The sequence below is a fragment of the Dipteris shenzhenensis genome, chromosome 31 (assembly GCF_047967505.1).
Source record: "Dipteris shenzhenensis isolate YYH24624 ecotype China chromosome 31, Dip_SZ_1.0, whole genome shotgun sequence".
Taxonomy (NCBI): Eukaryota; Viridiplantae; Streptophyta; class Polypodiopsida; order Gleicheniales; family Dipteridaceae; genus Dipteris; species Dipteris shenzhenensis.
In genome coordinates, this window is record NC_141626.1 from 1,234,663 (window position 1) to 1,251,977 (window position 17,315).

The following is a 17,315-nucleotide window of genomic DNA, read 5'->3' on the forward strand; positions in this document are numbered from 1 at the left end:
GTTAGAACTGTGGTGCAGAATAGAGCAACTAACCTACGGTCTCCATTCGGCCCAAAGCAATCTAGGATCATTTGGGGCTCCAAACGGGCCCCGCAACCAAAGAGTGGGCTACCTCGAGAAATGCTCCATCTACCCTCAGTGCGGTAAGTCATGAGATGCCTTCTCGCACTTGCATGTAGCCTAGTTGGCAGTGTGCCAACTCTATCTGAAGCCGTCCAGCCATCAGGCCACACATAGCCCCCATCTGGTGTCCAAACTAGGACGTATCGGATAACCGAGCTACTCAAATGCCTTCTCCTCATATGGGGGGCCTACAAGTAGAGTTAGCTGGTTCCTGCGTAGTTACACGAGAGTGGAGCATTGATATCTAACACCCCCCTCAATGTCCACCCGTAAATGAACTACTTTTTCGGACCAATGCCTCGATGAAGATGCCTCTCTAGCAAGTCTCTTCCAAGAGCCTTCGTGAAGATGTCTGCAACATTCTCTGTAGTCGGACAGTACACCAAGTCGACCTCTCCATCCATGATGACATGCTCGCGTACAAAGTGATATTGAATCTCAATGTGTTTTGTGCGAGCATGGTACATAGGGTTCTTGACAATCGCCATGCAACTTTGATTATCACATGATAACTACGTAGGCTTGTTCTGCACTGCACCCATGTCCCCTAAAATCCTCCTCAACCACACTACCTCACAAGAAGCAAAACATGCTGATTTGTACTCAGCCTTGGTAGAAGAAAGAGCAACTATAGCTTGCTTCTTGCTAACCCATGACACAGCTCCAGATCCAAGTGAGAAGTAGTAACCTGTCACTGATCTCCTGCTGTCCACGTCTCTTGCCCAATCCGAGTCACAGAATCTGATCAAGATGTTGCCCTTGGTATAGGTGATGCCATAATCAAGTGTGCCTTTGATGTATTTCAGCACCCGCATTCCTGCCCTCCAATGGTTCTCTCGGAAAACCTACTTAGTACACTAGTCACAAAGCTGATGTCCGGCTATGTGTTGCACAAGTAAATCAAACTGCCCACAAGCCTTCTGTACTTCGCTTCGTCCACCAGTGGTGATGAATCCTCGTTTGAGAGCTTCACGTCAACCTCCATAGGGATGCCAACTGTCTTGCACTCAGCCATGCCAAATGCCTTCAGTATCTCTCTAGCATACTTCAGCTATGAGATGAAGATTTGTTTTGGCTCTTGCCAAACTTCAATCAATGCATCAGTCCGAGGTCTGTCATTTCAAACTCTCTTCCTAGCAACTACTTTGTCTGCGAGATCTTTTCTTCATGGTTCCCTATTATGACAAGGTCGTCCACATAAAGGACCACGACCATACACCTACCTCCTTCTCTGTAGATATACAAATTTGCATCAGATGGGCTCCTCTTGAACCTGTATTGCAGAAAGTAAGCATCAATCCACTGGTACCATGCTCGTGGGGCATGTTTCAGCCTGTAAAGTGCCTTCTTTAGTTTACAAACTTTACCTTCTGAACTGGGGATCACAAAACCTGGTGGTTGTTCAACGTATACCTCCTCCTTGAGATCTCTGTTCAGAAAGGCAGATTTTACATCCATCTGAAACACGGGCCAACTTTCATGTGCTGCTAAAGCCAAAACACTGCGAATTGTGGTTAGTCGAGCTGTGGGAGCAAAAGTATCCTGATAATCAAAACCATGTATCTGTGTGAATCCTTTTGCCATGAGCCGAGCCTTGTACTTATCCAACGTTCCGTCGAACTTGTACTTGGTCTTGTACACCCACTTGGTGCCGATTACCTTACATTTTGGTGGTCAATCCACAAGGTCCCAAGTGTTGTTCTTCATTATGGAGCCATACTCCGACTGCATAGCCTTCATCCAGCTATCATCACCCTATGCCTCTTCAAGACAATTGGGTTCTTCAACACGGATCACCTCTGTTATCAAAGCGTAGTTGACCAAGTGTTCTTGTGCCCTTCTTTGCTCCTCTAATCTCTTGGACCAGCGGTGTTCCGATGGTTCCTCCTCAATGGCTAGAGGTTCTCTGCCATCCAAAAGTTGCTTTACCCACTTCGGGAATGGCCATTGCCATTGTGGTTCTGTAGGCTCTTCTTCCTCGTCTTTATCTTGAATCCTCCCAAGCACCATTGGGGGAGTTCAGTCTGTTGTTGGTGGTTGTACTCGATGGATATCCTAGTCCTAGTTGTCTGGGAAGGAAGCATCCTCCTCCAATTGATGTGGCTATTCTGAGAAGACCACATCGCGACTTACTATTACCTTCTTGGTAACAAGATTATAGAGATGGTAACCCTTTGCCTCTTCACTGTAGCCCAAGAAAATACACTTTCGGCTCTTTGATTCCCATTTGGTCCTATTAGCATCAGGGACATGCACAAAACAGTCACATCCAAAAACTCTGAAATGTGCAGCTGAAGGTTTCTTATCAAAAAAGGCCTGCAGTGGAGTCATCCCATTCACAGCCTTCGTGTAGCTATGATTTAGAATGTAAACTACCGTGTTACATGCTTCAGCCTAGAAAGTCTTTGGCAAATCTTTCCCTTTCATCATACTCCTGCCCATTTCACAAATGATGCACATCTTGTGCTCTGCTACTCCATTTTGCTGTGTATGTGGCGGGGGTTTCTGCCTCTTGATCCCGTGACTTTTGCAGTAACTTTCGAATTCAATTGATGTGAACTCTCCACCTCTGTCTAATCTCAACTTCTTCACCTTCGTCCCTGTTTCTTTCTCGACCATTACATGCTATTCTTTGAACTTACTAAAAGCCTCATCTTTAGTCTTCAGGAAGTATATCCATATTCTTCTACTGTAGTCATTGATCAGCATCATAAAGTAGTAGGAACCACCCAAAGCTTCCGTCTGTATCTTTCCGTAGAGGTCTATGTGAACGAGCTCTAGAGGAGCCTTTGCCCTACTGGCCTCTTTAGGAAAGGGCTGCCGATGCTACTTGCCCATCATGCAAGCTTAAACATACATCGGGCAGATCTGTAATTTCTGGTAGGTCTGCAATCATTCCACTTTTATGCATCTCTTTTAAAGAACTAAGTTTTAGATGACCAAACCTCTCATGCCACAGCTTAGTGTTGCTCACATCGGCTCGAGTACTGAAAGCTGAGAGTTCGTAGATGTTGTTGCACAATGTACCTTTACTAATGACCTTCCCTTGAAGATCCAAAATTTGTGCGCCATTCTTATCGAAGTGAACTTTGAGGTCCTGATCTGTGATCGTTGAAACAGACAACAAGTTTCTCTTGATATCTGGCACATAAAGAACATCAGACAACTGTTTTACAACTCCATCTAACTTGAGAGCAATCGTACCTTTTCCTTTTGCTGGACATTTTGCATCATTGCCGACTGCTACCAAGATGTCATTCCCTACCGGATGTAGAGAGGTATACCAATCCTTCCGACTGGTCATGTGGCGTGATGCACCACTGTTAATAATCCAAGGTTCATTCGTAGGTACATGAACTGCCTCCGTGCAAATCTCCTCAATTGCTACGAACAGCTCTACTGGTACTGCCTATGTGCTGTTGCTGGACTCTTTCTTTACTTCTCGCTTCTCATCTGCAATCTTCTTCTGGCACTCATTCTGCTTGTGCCCTGCCTTGTTGCAATAAAAGCACTTGATCTTCTTCTTTCTCTTTTTATCATCAGAAGAAGATGGGTTACCAGAGTCCTTACCCTTACCTTTCTTTGATCCAGCTGAGAAAGCCAAATCTTCTCCAGTCCTCATCTTTTGATGCATCTCCTCCTCTAGAAGCATTGCATTGAAATCCTCAAAGTTGAGAGGCAAATTTATGTTCTGTGTATTCAGCGCTGTAACAAGACTATCGTACTTTGGTGGGAGAATCCGTATGCACCTTCATGCTAGATTCTCGCTGGTGATGGTGATGCCAATCGCAATCATCTGATCTCGCATATTCTTCACCCTGGTGATGAACTTCTCTGCTGTTTCAGACTTAGACAGTTTCTCGTTCGCAAGTTGAGTCTCCAGATTTTGAAACCGCGTCTGATTCGTGGTCTTGTACTGATTTTTCAAGACCGTCCATGCCTCCTCCGCTATGGTGACATGTTGAATTAACGCCATGATAGAATCACTTACACTACAGACAATAGAACATAGCACATCTGCATTTCTTCTTGTCCACATGAGAATCTGATCCACAGTTGGTACTATCTGTTATCTTGCATTGGTTGGATCCGGTCTCACAACTGGCTTCACGTCCACCCCAGTAGTAGCATCCCAAAGCTTGTATGTGCTTAGGATGGTCTTCATCTTAAACTTCTAGAGTGGATAGTTAGTGCCATCCAACTTTTCGCTTTCACCGAATGGTCGGATTCGCAATCTTGCAGGCTGGGCCATCTCTCACAATCGGCTCGCAAACAGAAACACACTACCAAATCTTCTTGCTAGAGCCCAAGCTCTGATACCATGTAAGAAAACAATACAACGTCTGTGCTCAACAAATAATAGGATCTTGTATGCAAGAGAAAAGCAAATAGTATGGAGAATAAAAAATTTGATTACTGTAAAACTGATACAATAGATGGCGCTGCCTCCCAACCGTGCACTCCTGTGTGAGAAGCTTCGATGGTGTGCTGAAAACACTAGAGGACGGAGGATGGATGCTAAGGAATCAGGATTGGTGTAGCCAGTGATGATGATGGGTTCACGGGCTTGCTCTTACATAGCCATCAGTCGTAGTCGGTTAGACCCAATTGGGTGACCGACCCAGTCGGCCCAAAATGACTGACTCGGTCCCAAAATAGGCCACCGACCACACATTAGAATCGTGGCGCAGAATAGAGCAACTAACCTATAGCCTCCATTCGGCCCAGAGCCATCCGAGATCATCTGGGGCTCCAAATGGGCCCCACAGCCCGAGAGTGGGCTACCCTGGAAAATGCTCCATCTACCCTCAGTGCGGTCAGTCATGGGATACCTTCCCACATTTGCATGTAGCCTAGTTGGTAGTGTGCCAACTCTATCTGAAGCTGTCCAGCCATCATGCCACACATGGCCCCCATCTGGTGTCCAAACCAGGACCTACCAGATAACCGAGCTACTCAAATGCCTTCTCCTCATATGGGAGGCTTACAAGTAGAGTTAGCTGGTTCCTGCGTAGTTACACGAGAGTGAAGCATTGATCTCTAACAAATACTACTATGTAAAGGGGCTGAACCAGTAGGGATGGGGAGGGGAAAAGCACCATTGAGAACAAGGATGCCGTTGGCAAGGCCAGGGATGATAGTATGATACTCATTCAAGGTACTAGTATCATAGAGATTAATAGCGGGGCAAGGTTTAAGGCTACTCTTTCAAGTCTGGCAAGGGCACCATCAGACCACATGAGAATTTAAGAAGTTTGATCCAATCATTTAGGGAGAGCATTTTTATGAGTAGCGGTGGTAAGCCTTTTGAAAGGGATTTGAGGTCATGAGTTCTAATGAATGAAAAGAAATCTAGTTTTTGGAAACATGAGAGCTTTGCTTGGGGGGGAGGAGGAGTCAAGAGTGGGCTATTGAGAGACTTGGTAGGAAAAAAGGACACAATAAAACTTTTAGGAAATTTAAGGGGAGAGGAAATTTTACAATTTATATATATAATAAAATAATAAAAGAGTTTTAAAAGGAAGAATTACGACGAGAGAGAGAATACTTTTAGGAAAATTAAGGGGAGAGGAAATTTTACAATTTTTATATATAAGAAAAAAATAAAAGAGTTTTAAAAGGAAGAATTGTGAGGAGAGATAGAAGACTAAGATTAAAAAAGGGGGGAATAGAAAAATTTTAAGGAATAATTCTAAAAAAATAAGGGAAATTTTAGGCAAATAAAGAGAAAATTGAGGAAATTAGAAGAGAAAAAAAGAAAAATTTAAAGGGAAAAATGAAATTAGGAAAAATGAACAAGTAAAAAAAATAATTAATAAAGGAGACTAAGGGAGTGAAATGGAGTTTTGAGCGAAAAGAAAAAAGGGGGGAAGATAAGAAAAAATAGGAAAGAAAAAAAAAATTAAGGAGATAAGGAGACAAAATAAGGGAAATAAGAAGAAAGAGAGAAATTAAGTGAAGTACAAGAAAATTAAACTTTGGGTGGGTGGGGGAGGGTTCAATAGAGAAAAAGGAAGAAGGGGTAGAAAGTGTGTGTGTGTGTGTGAGACTTTACAAAACCCCATTGTGTCTCTGAATCAATCAGAGATCACACGAAATTCGGAGGCTGGCATGGGGGCATAGAAGACTGTGCAGTAGAGAGAACTTCAGAGAAGAGTTGGGGCACTGTCACAGCCGACGTGAGATTAGGAGCATGCACGAGTACCATAGCAGAAGTGATGGGCAAATGTGAAGGAGTACGGAGGTTTGTGGCGTAAGGTCACCTTGGGGCATGGGCAGGTGAAGGACCAGCATGAGTTGAACGATGTAGAGTCTGTGTAAAGGCGAACAACAGTGCAGAGGCTGCATAGGAGATGGGTAGGAGAGTGTTTATTAGATATGGATTTAACTAGTAGAGGGGAGATGTGCAGTCGAGGAGGGCACAGGAGTCGGGATCGAAGACCCAAGGAAAACAGAGCATGGGGAAGTGTGAAGCATGAGGGTTGAGGTGGTTAAGAACCGGGGGACAATATTGAATGCGAAACGAGGGCTAGAGTAGTACATGGTGGTTGGGTTTTAGTGGATTAAATTTTTGTACAAAGGATTATAAAAAATAAAAATGTAAAGAAAAGAAATAATAAAATTTTAGGAATAGAGAAAAATGAGGGAAAAGGAAAAATTAGGAGTATCTGGGAAAGTTTGCAATTTTAGAAAAGTCTAGGATACATAGGAAATAATTAGGGGAAAATATATATTTAGGAAATAATTAGGAAGAGTTTAGAAGAAATTAGGAAAAATTAGGGAGAAATACAAAATAATTAGGAAGATTGGCAATATATATATATATATATATTAGGAGACAATTTCAGGAAGAAAATTAGAAAAAATGGTAGGAAAAATATGGAGAAAATTAGGGAATAAAAAAGGGGGAGAAGGGGGGAGGGGGAAAATTTTAAGAACGGAAATGCGAGGGAAATGAATGGAGAGTGGGTGAAAAGAGGGAAATACTAGGGAGAGAAATTGAAAGAGGGGTTTGGGGGGGGGGTTGTCGAGGGGAGAACTAATGAGCAAGTGATCAAACCAATGGAGGAAGGGATAGTAATTGTGTGTGTGTGTGTGTGTGTGTGTGTGTGTGTGTGAGAGAGAGAGAGAGAGAGAGAGAGAGAGAGAGAGAGAGAGGATCCCCGTTGTTTTATTATTACCTTGTGAGCTATCTAACTCCATATTCTTAGTGAGAGAGATTGCATTCTCTAAGAGTGCTCTTTTCTTTTCTGGATACAGAGTGCCAAATTATCCTATCTCTAGTATTATGTTGTGAGAGTCAACAACAAAGAAAGTAGTGCAGGAATGACTAAGAGTACTCCTACAAAGAATACAATTGAGAGCACTCTTACAATAAGCTACAAAGAAAAGAGATATCAGCTATGACTCAAAGACCACTTTGTTGGCAAGACAACTATGATGCATTGCAAGCTAGGACAAGTATGCCCATCACTTTATCACAAAAAATGTTTAAGATATCATGCTTGGATGATTGAATACATTCAAAGCATCCAAGGCATTATGGGATATATTCTCTATTATTTATTAGTCCAAGAACACTTCCAAGATTTTGACACTAAAAAACCAAATCAACCATAGTTTCCACAATAGCAACGGATCCAATCTGTCTACGTACTCGGAATCAAGGACATCAACAATCTGCTTATAGTCACACAAGACAATGAAACCAGAAGTAGAGATAATCATGTCATCTTCACTGGAATGGGTGAAGGATATGAGAATTTAGCATACAATATTGCCATAGAAAGGCAAGTTCAATCACTTGAAGGAAAACAATCAAGTCTACTTAGTGAGGAACTCTAAACACAGGCCACAGGAAGAGTCTCTCAGTCAATCAGAGATCGCGTGAAATTCAGAGGTTGGCATGTGGGCGTGGAAGATTGTGTGGTAGAGAGAACTTCAGAGAAGAGCTAGGGCACCATCACAGCTAGCGTGAGATAAGGAGCGTGCATGAGTATCGTAGCAGAAGTGATGGGTAGATGCGAAGGAACACGGAGGTTTGTGGCGTAAGGTCACCTCAGGGCATGGGTGCATGAAGGGCCAGCAGGAGCTAAACGTTGTAGAGTCTGTGTAAATGTGAATGGCAATGCAGAGGAGATGGGTAGGAGAGTGTTTATTAGAGATGGGTTTAAATAGTAGAGGGGAGATGGGCAGTCGAGGAGGGCACAAGTGTCGGGACCAGAGACCCAAGGAAAACAGAGCGTGGGGAAGTGTGAAGTGCGAGCATTGAGGTGGTTAAGAACTGGGGGACAGTATTGAATGCAGAACGGCGAGCTAGAGTAGTACATGGCGGTTGGGTTTTAGTGGATTAAATTTTTGTACAAAGGTTTATAAAAAATAAAAAAATAAAGAAAATAAAATTTGAAATTTTAGGAATAGAGAAAAATGAGGGAAAAGGGAAAATTAGGAGTATCTAGGAAAGTTTGCAATTGTAGAAAAGTCTAGGATACATAGGAAATAATTAGGGGAAAATATATATTTAGGAAATAAATAGGGAAATTATTAGGAAGAGTTTAGAAGAAATTAGGAAAAATTAGGGAGAAATACGAAATAATTAGGAAATTTGGCTATATATATATATATATATATAAATCAGGAGATAATTTTAGGAAGAAAATTAGAAAAAATGGTAGGAAAAATATGGAGAAAATTAGGGAAAAAAAAAGGGGGAGGGGGAAAATTTTAATGTGAGGGAAATGAATGGAGAGTGGGTGAAAAGAGGGAAATACTAGGGAGAGAAATTGAAAGAGGGATTTTGGGGGGGGGGGTTGTCGGGGGGAGAACTAATGAGCAAGTGATCAAACCAATGGAGGAAGGGATAGTAAGTGTGTGTGTGTGTGTGTGAGAGAGAGAGAGAGAGAGAGAGGGAGAGAGAGGGAGAGAGAGAGAGACAGAGAGAGAGGATCCCCATTGTTTTATTATTACCTTGCAAGCTATCTAACTCCATATTCTTGGTGAGAGAGATTCTGTTCTCTAAGAGTGCTCTTTTCTTTTTTGGATACTAAGTGCCAAATAATCCTATCTCTAGTATTCTGTTGTGAGAGTCAACAACAAAGAAAGTAGTGCAGGAATGACTAAGAGTACTCCTACAAAGAATACAATTGAGAGCACTCTTACAATAAGCTACAAAGAAAAGAGATATCAGCTATGACTCAAAGACCACTTTGCTGGCAAGACAACTACGATGCATTGCAAGCTAGGACAAGTATGCCCATCACTTTATCACAAAAAATGTTTAAGATATCATGCTTGGATGATTGAATACATTCAAAGCATCCAAGGCATTATGGGATATATTCTCTATTATTTATTAGTCCAAGAACACTTCCAAGATTTTGACAGTCAAAAACCCAATCAACCATCGTTTCCACAATAGCAACGGATTCGATCATGCCTACTTACTCGGAATCAAGGACATCAACAATCTAGTTATAGTCACAAGAGACAATGGAACCAGAAGTAGAGATAATCATGTCATCTTCAATGGAATGGGTGAAGGATATGACAATTTAGTGTAGAGTATTGCCATAGAAAGGCAAGTTCAATCACTTGAAGGAATACAATCAATTCTACTTAGTGAGGAACTCGGAACACAGGCCATACAAGCAAGGAAAGGTCAATCCAATGATCAAACAATTGCAACTTCAAATGGAGGTAAAGGCAAAAAGTAGATTATCTCCAAGTAAAAAGCAATCTATGCAAAGGATCTCAATCCAGGGAAATTTTAGTGGAAAAGGAAATATCAGAGAGGACATCAAATTTATGTTTGTTCTACCAATCAGCTTAACATTGACAATTATTCCCATGCTAAATGTAGCTATGATTGTGACTTTGTAGACCAAGATCCATTGTACATTGATATGGCTGCGTCATCTCATATCGTAGGATTGTGGGATAACACACCGAATACTATTAATGAGAAAGGCATAGTCCCTATAAATAATTTTATTGGAAAGAAAGGACTCTATGTTCCTAAACTTTACAATAATATTTTATTAGTTGGAGAAATGGAATAACATAACTAGAGAGTCACGTTTGATGGAGATGTATGTACAATCCAAGACAAAGTTAGAGGAAATTAGCTATTTGGAAAAGTAGTGAAAGAAGGATGCTTATCTGAACTGAATTCTAACTACAGTATTACGTGATGCCACTTTTTGCAATACGGAACAAGCGATATGGACATGTCGATTTCATAAGGTTAATGCAATCGAGAATCAAAATATGGTCATTGGCATTTTGAAACTTTAATTTCTTGGAAAAGTTTAGGAAGCATGTTGCTTTCGTAAACAATCAAGGGCCAACTTTGGAAGAAGCACCAAGATGTACTCTTAATTTGGTTCACATAGATGTTTGGGGTTATGCACAAACCCATAGCATTATGGGTTTAGTATATTCCTTGACTTTCATCGATGAGTAAAATATATATTTTTGGGTCTATTTTCTCAAGGAGTTTCTTCTAGATCTCAAGAGTTCAAAGCCATGGTAGAGAACCAAAAAAGTAGAAAATTCTTAGATCATATAGAGAAGGCAAATACATGCCCTTCCGCATTCATGAACTTTTGAGAGAATGGAATCCACAAAGACAATTTGCATGTGTAGATAATCCTCAATAGAATGTAGTCTCTAAAAGGCAGAACATGACTTTAGCTGATAGTGCTAGATCAATGCCTGGTAAGAAGCATCTTCCCAATACTAAAGAAGCAATCCACAATGCAACTACTTAATTAGATTCCAACAAAACAAACTCAAGGTATGACACCTCATGAGACATTGGCCAGAAAAGAGCCACTCATTGGACATTTACATGTATTTGGATGTATAGCATACACCCACATACATGATGATCATTGCATTTGATGTACATGGATGTAAACGCATCATGATTGGCTACATTGATTAGAGCAAGATATACAAGTATGATCCCATCAAAGAAAATGTCATTCCCTTCAAAGATGAAGTGTTTGATGAAGATTCAAAATGGAAGTCATCAAATACACAAGAGATAGTCACATCGACTATTGAATCACATGAAGAGAAGCTTGATGAAGAAGAGTGAGCATTGCTAGAAGAGATAGTCACACGACTACTTTGTCACATCTAGAGAACATCGGTGAAGAAGAGCAAGTATTGCTAGAAGAAACCCCAGAATAGCAACAACTTAAATGGTATGCAAGGGGATGGATACCACCACCTAGGTTGATATATGCTCAGCAACACAAAGCAATTCAAGTTGAAAGTACAAATGATGCTATTATGACTAACATCATGGCTACATAAGAGCCAATGTACCTTTAGGATACAATTGACAAGCCAACATGGCAAACTACTATGAATGAAGAAATGCATACTTTGTACAAAAATAGCACTTGGTATTTATGTAGCCAAAAATAGTTGCAAAAGGTTTTGCATGACAATATGGTCAAGATGATGATGAGACTTATGAATAGTAGCCAAGATGGAGTCCATATGATTTTTTAATGTGTACTAGCTATATGTGAATGTGTTTTTCCCAATGGCTACCTAGGCAAACAAGTCTACCTACAACAACCATTACGGTGTGTTAGGTTTGCCATTTCAAGAAAATTCCCTATGACTTAAAACAAGCACCTAGAAGTTCCCAAAAGTTGGTACAACAAAATTGACAAGTCCAATGCACATCATACTCTCTACTAAAATGTTCAAGGGGAGGACATAACATTGCAATTTTGTATGTACATGATTTGATTGTTATTGAATCATTGAGAGCTTTATCATTAAGTTGGAAAAAGACTCATTTGTAGAGTTCAACATGAAAAATCTTAGACTTAATGTTTGGAATCAAGTTTTGGAGAGACATAGACAACACCTTTGTGAGCCAGTAAGAATATGTGGATAGTCTCCTAAAGACGACAGTTTAAGATTGCAACCGCTCCTTGGAGTAGAATTTAAAACTTACCAAAGATCCAGAAAAGCCTACAACAGCGAATGGCAAGTAGATAACTGATTGGATCTCAATATTTTGGGCAATCACAAGGCCATATGTTTATTATGCAGTAAGTTCACTAGTACAGTTCATGGCAAATCCAAAACATTCTTATTGGTATGTAGCCAAGAGAGTCTTTGCTGTCACAATATCCATGCAACCTTAGATGACTTCCTTTGTATTCTATTCAAAATTGTCTAGTACTTTTGGTGTACCTCAACTATCCAAGAGATCATGAGACTAGGAGATCAACACAATGATATGTATTTTTCCTTGGTCAAGGTGCTATATGTTTATTATGTGGTAAGTTCACTAGTACAATTCATGGCAAATCCAAAACATTCTTATTGGTATGTAGCCAAGAGAGTCTTTGCTGTCACAATATCCATGCAACCTTAGATGACTTCCTTTGTATTCTATTAATTGTCTAGTACTTTTGGTGTACCTCAACTATCCAAGAGATCATGAGACTAGGAGATCAACACAATGATATGCATTTTTCCTTGGTCAAGGTGCTAATCATGGTTGTAAAACAACGAGGCAACTATTTCTTTATCTTCAATAGAAGAAAAATACTGAGCACTCACAATAGGTGCATGTGAGGCTATATGGCTCAAAAGACTATTGTCAGAAATTAATTGCTTTGATGACACAAAGCCAACAACAATACAATGTGATAATCAATCGGATTAGCCAAGAATCCGGTATATCAATGATTCAAGAACAAAGCACATTGATGTCTTTGAGTAATTCATTAGAGAAAGAGCATTACTTGGTGATATCACATTGCAACATTGTGATAACAAAGAAAATGTTGCAAACATCTCTATTAAACCACTTAGGAAGGAGCTTTCCAAGAAACAACACCAAGCTGACTCAGAGGAAGGACATTCCCATTAAGGGGTTGTGATGGAATGTAATGTTCAAGTCGTTCTTCCATTCCTGACAATGATCATCTTGAGGGAATGCCTACTTCGTGATTTTGATATTGTGGGAAGGTGTTAAGGATTCATACCGGCATCATGTTCATATTGTGCATAGAGCACTGACACGAAAGATTGCTAAAAAGGCATAAGGGTTGGAAGCCCTAAACCTAAATTTGAAAGGGGTTGGTATATTTTCATTCTTTTTAAACTAATATAGTGTACATTTAGTCATTTATGGTGTGGTCTCTAGCTATGTCTGTTCTCGCTCTTCAGATTTGTTCAAATCTATGACAAAGTCTACAGATATACTTGCCTATTTAGCAGTGGGAATCTGTAAAGGATGCAACATGTCTCTAATCTTAAAGCATTCTTCCTTGATAATTTACCATTATTGACATTTTACCACATATTCCTAGACACACACTCTTTTGCTTAATTAAATTATAGGTCCTTTGTATGCAAAGATGAACAAATCATCGGTCCTTTGTATACCAAATTGACATTGTGCTAGGGCTATTCTGGCATTCAAATGAAATCTATTTCTGTACATCATTCTTATCAAGTGTACATGGTTCATAATAACAATCCATTTTGAATTGTATATTGATTTATAGCCTCATTCTCAAAGGTAACCTCCTCAATATCTTGAGAATCCTTATCCTTTACCATCTTGGACTTCCTACCAAATTTGACCAAAATACCTCCTGGTCTTGCATTGTCCTCCTAATGAATGATAGAAGTCAGTTTCTATTTCCATAAAACTTAGCAAATTAACACCACTAATCTTGCTCAAACCATCAGCTACTTGATTGTGACTACCTATAATATATATAATCTAGAAACCAAATTCTTGCATTAGCTCTACCCATCTTGTCTTTCTTCCACTCAAATATGGATGATTAAAAAAATACTTAAAGAGACTCATAATCAAGTATAGCCTCATGGATCGAGCCACATAAGTAATGTCTCCATATTTTATGGTATGTGTTAGAGCATATCATTCCTATTCATGTGTGTAATACTTGAGCTGAGCATCATTTAATGTTCAGCTTTTGAAGGCAAGTGGCCTCCCATCTTAGACAAAAGCCACAAAGTCACTAGCATCGATTTTAATCATGAATGGTTTATCAAGATGCACAATATCTAGCATAGATGCAATAATAGACAAATGTTTTAGAGTCTCAAAACTATCATTCAAGTCTTTATTCCAACTTATGGAGATCTATTTGAGCATAACCTTGAAGATGGTTCCAAAAGAATACCATATAAAGCCTAGAAAAGATTGAACTTGTATAACAATCTCATGGATAGGCCATTCCAATATCTCTCTAACCTTGGCATCATCAATACAAATGCCATCCACAAAGAGCAAAGACATTGTACCAAAAGACTTGAAGTAATAATTAAGCAATTGAAAGTTGAAGATTACTTGTGCCATAAGACAATCGAAAAGAGCCCATTGAATAAAATTGATAGCAAACAACCAAACTTGCCTTCTCAATCTTTTATAAGTTTGCCTTTGCACCATGTGGAGCATGCTTTAAGAAACTTATGAAGAGTGAACAACTCTATACCAAACAGCTAGAAGTAAAACTTGATCAACTCAATAAAGCCAAGTTTATTATGCTATTGATTGTAGTGATTGGTTGTTTCCAATTATTGTTGTGCCAAAGCAAAATGGCAAGTTGCATGTCTGTGTTGACTACCAAAAGTTAAATGCTCAAATTGTGCTAGACCCATTCCCAATTCCTTTTACAGATGGTATTCTTGACCAAGTTGCAAGACACAAGATGCACTCATTTATGGATGGATACTGTGGATACAATCAGATTTTAATTGCAACAAAAGACCAGTCCAAGTCTAGGAAATTTTTGATCGGTGTAGATGGGTAGGAATTTATTTCAATCTAGCCAAGAGCATCTTCTGTGTGTGAGTTGGTGTGCTACTCAGCCTTGTTATCTCTCAAGAAGGGATTTGCACCAAGCTAGGCAAGGTTAAAGCTGTTGAAAAGATGCTAGAACCGGGGAATCTAACTCAGTTATGCTCCTTTATTGGATTCATTAGCTTTTATTGCAAGTTTATCAAAGGCTTTACCAAAACCGTAGCCCCTTTGTATGAATTGACAAAGAAAGATACTAAGTACTAATGGTCCGAGCAGCCTTTGGTTGCTTTCCAAGAACTTAAGAAATGAGCAACGAAGACACCAATCCTTCGGCAACCTTGATGGGATCTTATCTTCCATGTTAATATTGATGACTCTGGTTATCCAATCAATATTATCTTGGCACAATTAGACGAGAAATTGGATTATCTCATATACTATGCAAATAGGTTGATGGCATCACTTGAGTGTAATGATAGCACCACCGAACTCGAGGTCTACAGTGTCCAAAAATTCCAGCAACCCATAAGTCTGCAACATTAATCACCAAGCACTTCTTTATTTGATCAATAAAATGGTAATTCAAGGGCACCTGGTAAGATTGATGCTTTTATTATAGGACTTCAACTTTGAAATTATTCATAGGCTAGGCAAAGCTCATGCCAGTGCAGATTGCTTGTCTAGTTACCTGTTTCAGATGAAAGCCAGGGCGTGACAACAGAGTTGTGTGATGCACACCTTTTTGTAGTAGATTTATAGGAAACTGAGTTTGATGAATTGCTTCAATATTTGTCACAAGGCAACTTCCCTGTGCAAATGCCTAAGGATAAACGACAATAGAGTTGGCATTGAAAGGTTGGAAATAAACATTAATTGGTGGTAAATTATAGCGCCAAGGTGCTAATGATGTCTTATGACATTGGGTATTGCCACCTGAGCAACCCATCATATTGATCGAGGCACATGCTACACAAGCAGTAGGAGATCATTTTAGTGGCGACCTTACAACTCGAAAGGTCCTGCAAACAAGACTGTGGTGGAGAACACTGCTGTGAGATGCTCATGCTCATTGTCTTCGTTGTGATGTTTGTTAGCAGCAAAATGAACAAGTCAATTACTTCCTCAACCTGATATGTTGCTTCAACCAAGCCAACCATGGGATGATGGGGCTTGGATTTTATGGGTACTCTCAAAACTTTCACCCAGAACAAATATATTGTTTTTGCTACACATTATGTGAAGCTAGAACGAGACCTTTGAAAGAAATTGGGCAAGACATGATGATTAGGGCTGTAGAGATGGAGAAAGAGAGAGTGTGCGAAAGAGAGGCACACAAAAATGGATTGCTTTTTCTGAAAATGTAATACACTCACATTTCGTGAGCGTAGGCCGTTTTCGCAACTCTAACCGGGGGCATTTAACCAGGGCAGGGTTGGGGGGAGTGCTCTTGTTCTCGCGTTCTGGGTCCTGCTCCTAGGAATAGGAATACTACTACAACAACAACACAGGTACCTAAGCTGCTCTTGAAACTGGCCATTTTCTTGCTCCTGCCTCATTCCTGCAACCGTTCCTCTCCGGATCGCTCGTCGCCCTGTTTCCTGCTCTCTCTTTCATCGCTTCGGGGCTCTTTCCATCTTTAAATCGTTAAGGTCCTGCACAAACCTTGATTGGCCCGGTCCGGAAATGTATCAATGGCGCTGCGATTGCAGGTCGTCATTTCTTGCATTAGAAATGTCCTTTCTTATCGTTGGCAGTCGTACTGATGAGAAATTTGAGGCAGAGGGTGTTGCACGATTGTAGCTGCCGCAGAGCCCGGAGAGATAAGAGATCAAAAGAGCAAAGGTCGAATTCTTAGTATTGTTCTGTTGGTAGAAACACATGAGTTGGTGCTCTCGTATTTGCAGAGAACCAGCCAGGTGCTGGAAACATATGTACAGATAACGCTCGAAGGGCAGCCTGGAAAAACCCAGGCTCATGGCTCCGGTCCGAAAAAAAGGGGGGAAGGCTTCTGCTGCCGCAGCGAGTCAGGCCTGGAATGTTGGTGACCTCGTACTGGCTAAAATGAAAGGCTTTCCGGCATGGCCTGCTCGGGTAATGTTTGATCTTGAACTCGTCTAAATGCAGAACCCCCGAAGTAGACGTGTCGTCAGGTTCCCGTCTCATTTTTAAAGTGTTATTTGATCTGCCTTACAATTCCATTCTTTTGTTGAGGCAATACAATGAGTTCTGCACTTAGATGCATCAAACTGGATAATCTAATCGAGGCAATTCCCGAGCTTCGCTAGTTACTTTAGTAACCTGGCTTAAAAGTACAGAACATTACGGTGCAACATTTTAGTCAGTTATGACTTTTGTGCCTGATGGGTCTATGGTCTTT

The 17,315-nt window shown here is 40.3% G+C and overlaps 1 protein-coding gene across 5 annotated transcripts in view; it reads left to right on the top strand.

The window, feature by feature from the left end:
* The first annotated feature begins 16,306 nt into the window (after nt 1-16,306).
* Nucleotides 16,307-17,315, top strand: part of LOC147880885 (ENHANCER OF AG-4 protein 2-like) — a 55,602-nt gene continuing 54,593 nt past the window's right edge. For 4 of the 5 annotated variants that reach the window (XM_087402206.1, XM_087402204.1, XM_087402207.1 and 1 more), the window contains exon 1: nt 16,307-17,029. In XM_087402206.1, coding sequence (XP_087258332.1) covers nt 16,913-17,029 — 117 coding nt within the window. In that variant the 5' untranslated portion in view covers nt 16,307-16,912. The remainder of the gene's footprint in view (nt 17,030-17,315) is intronic. The other variant, XM_087402205.1, reaches the window with a different exon arrangement.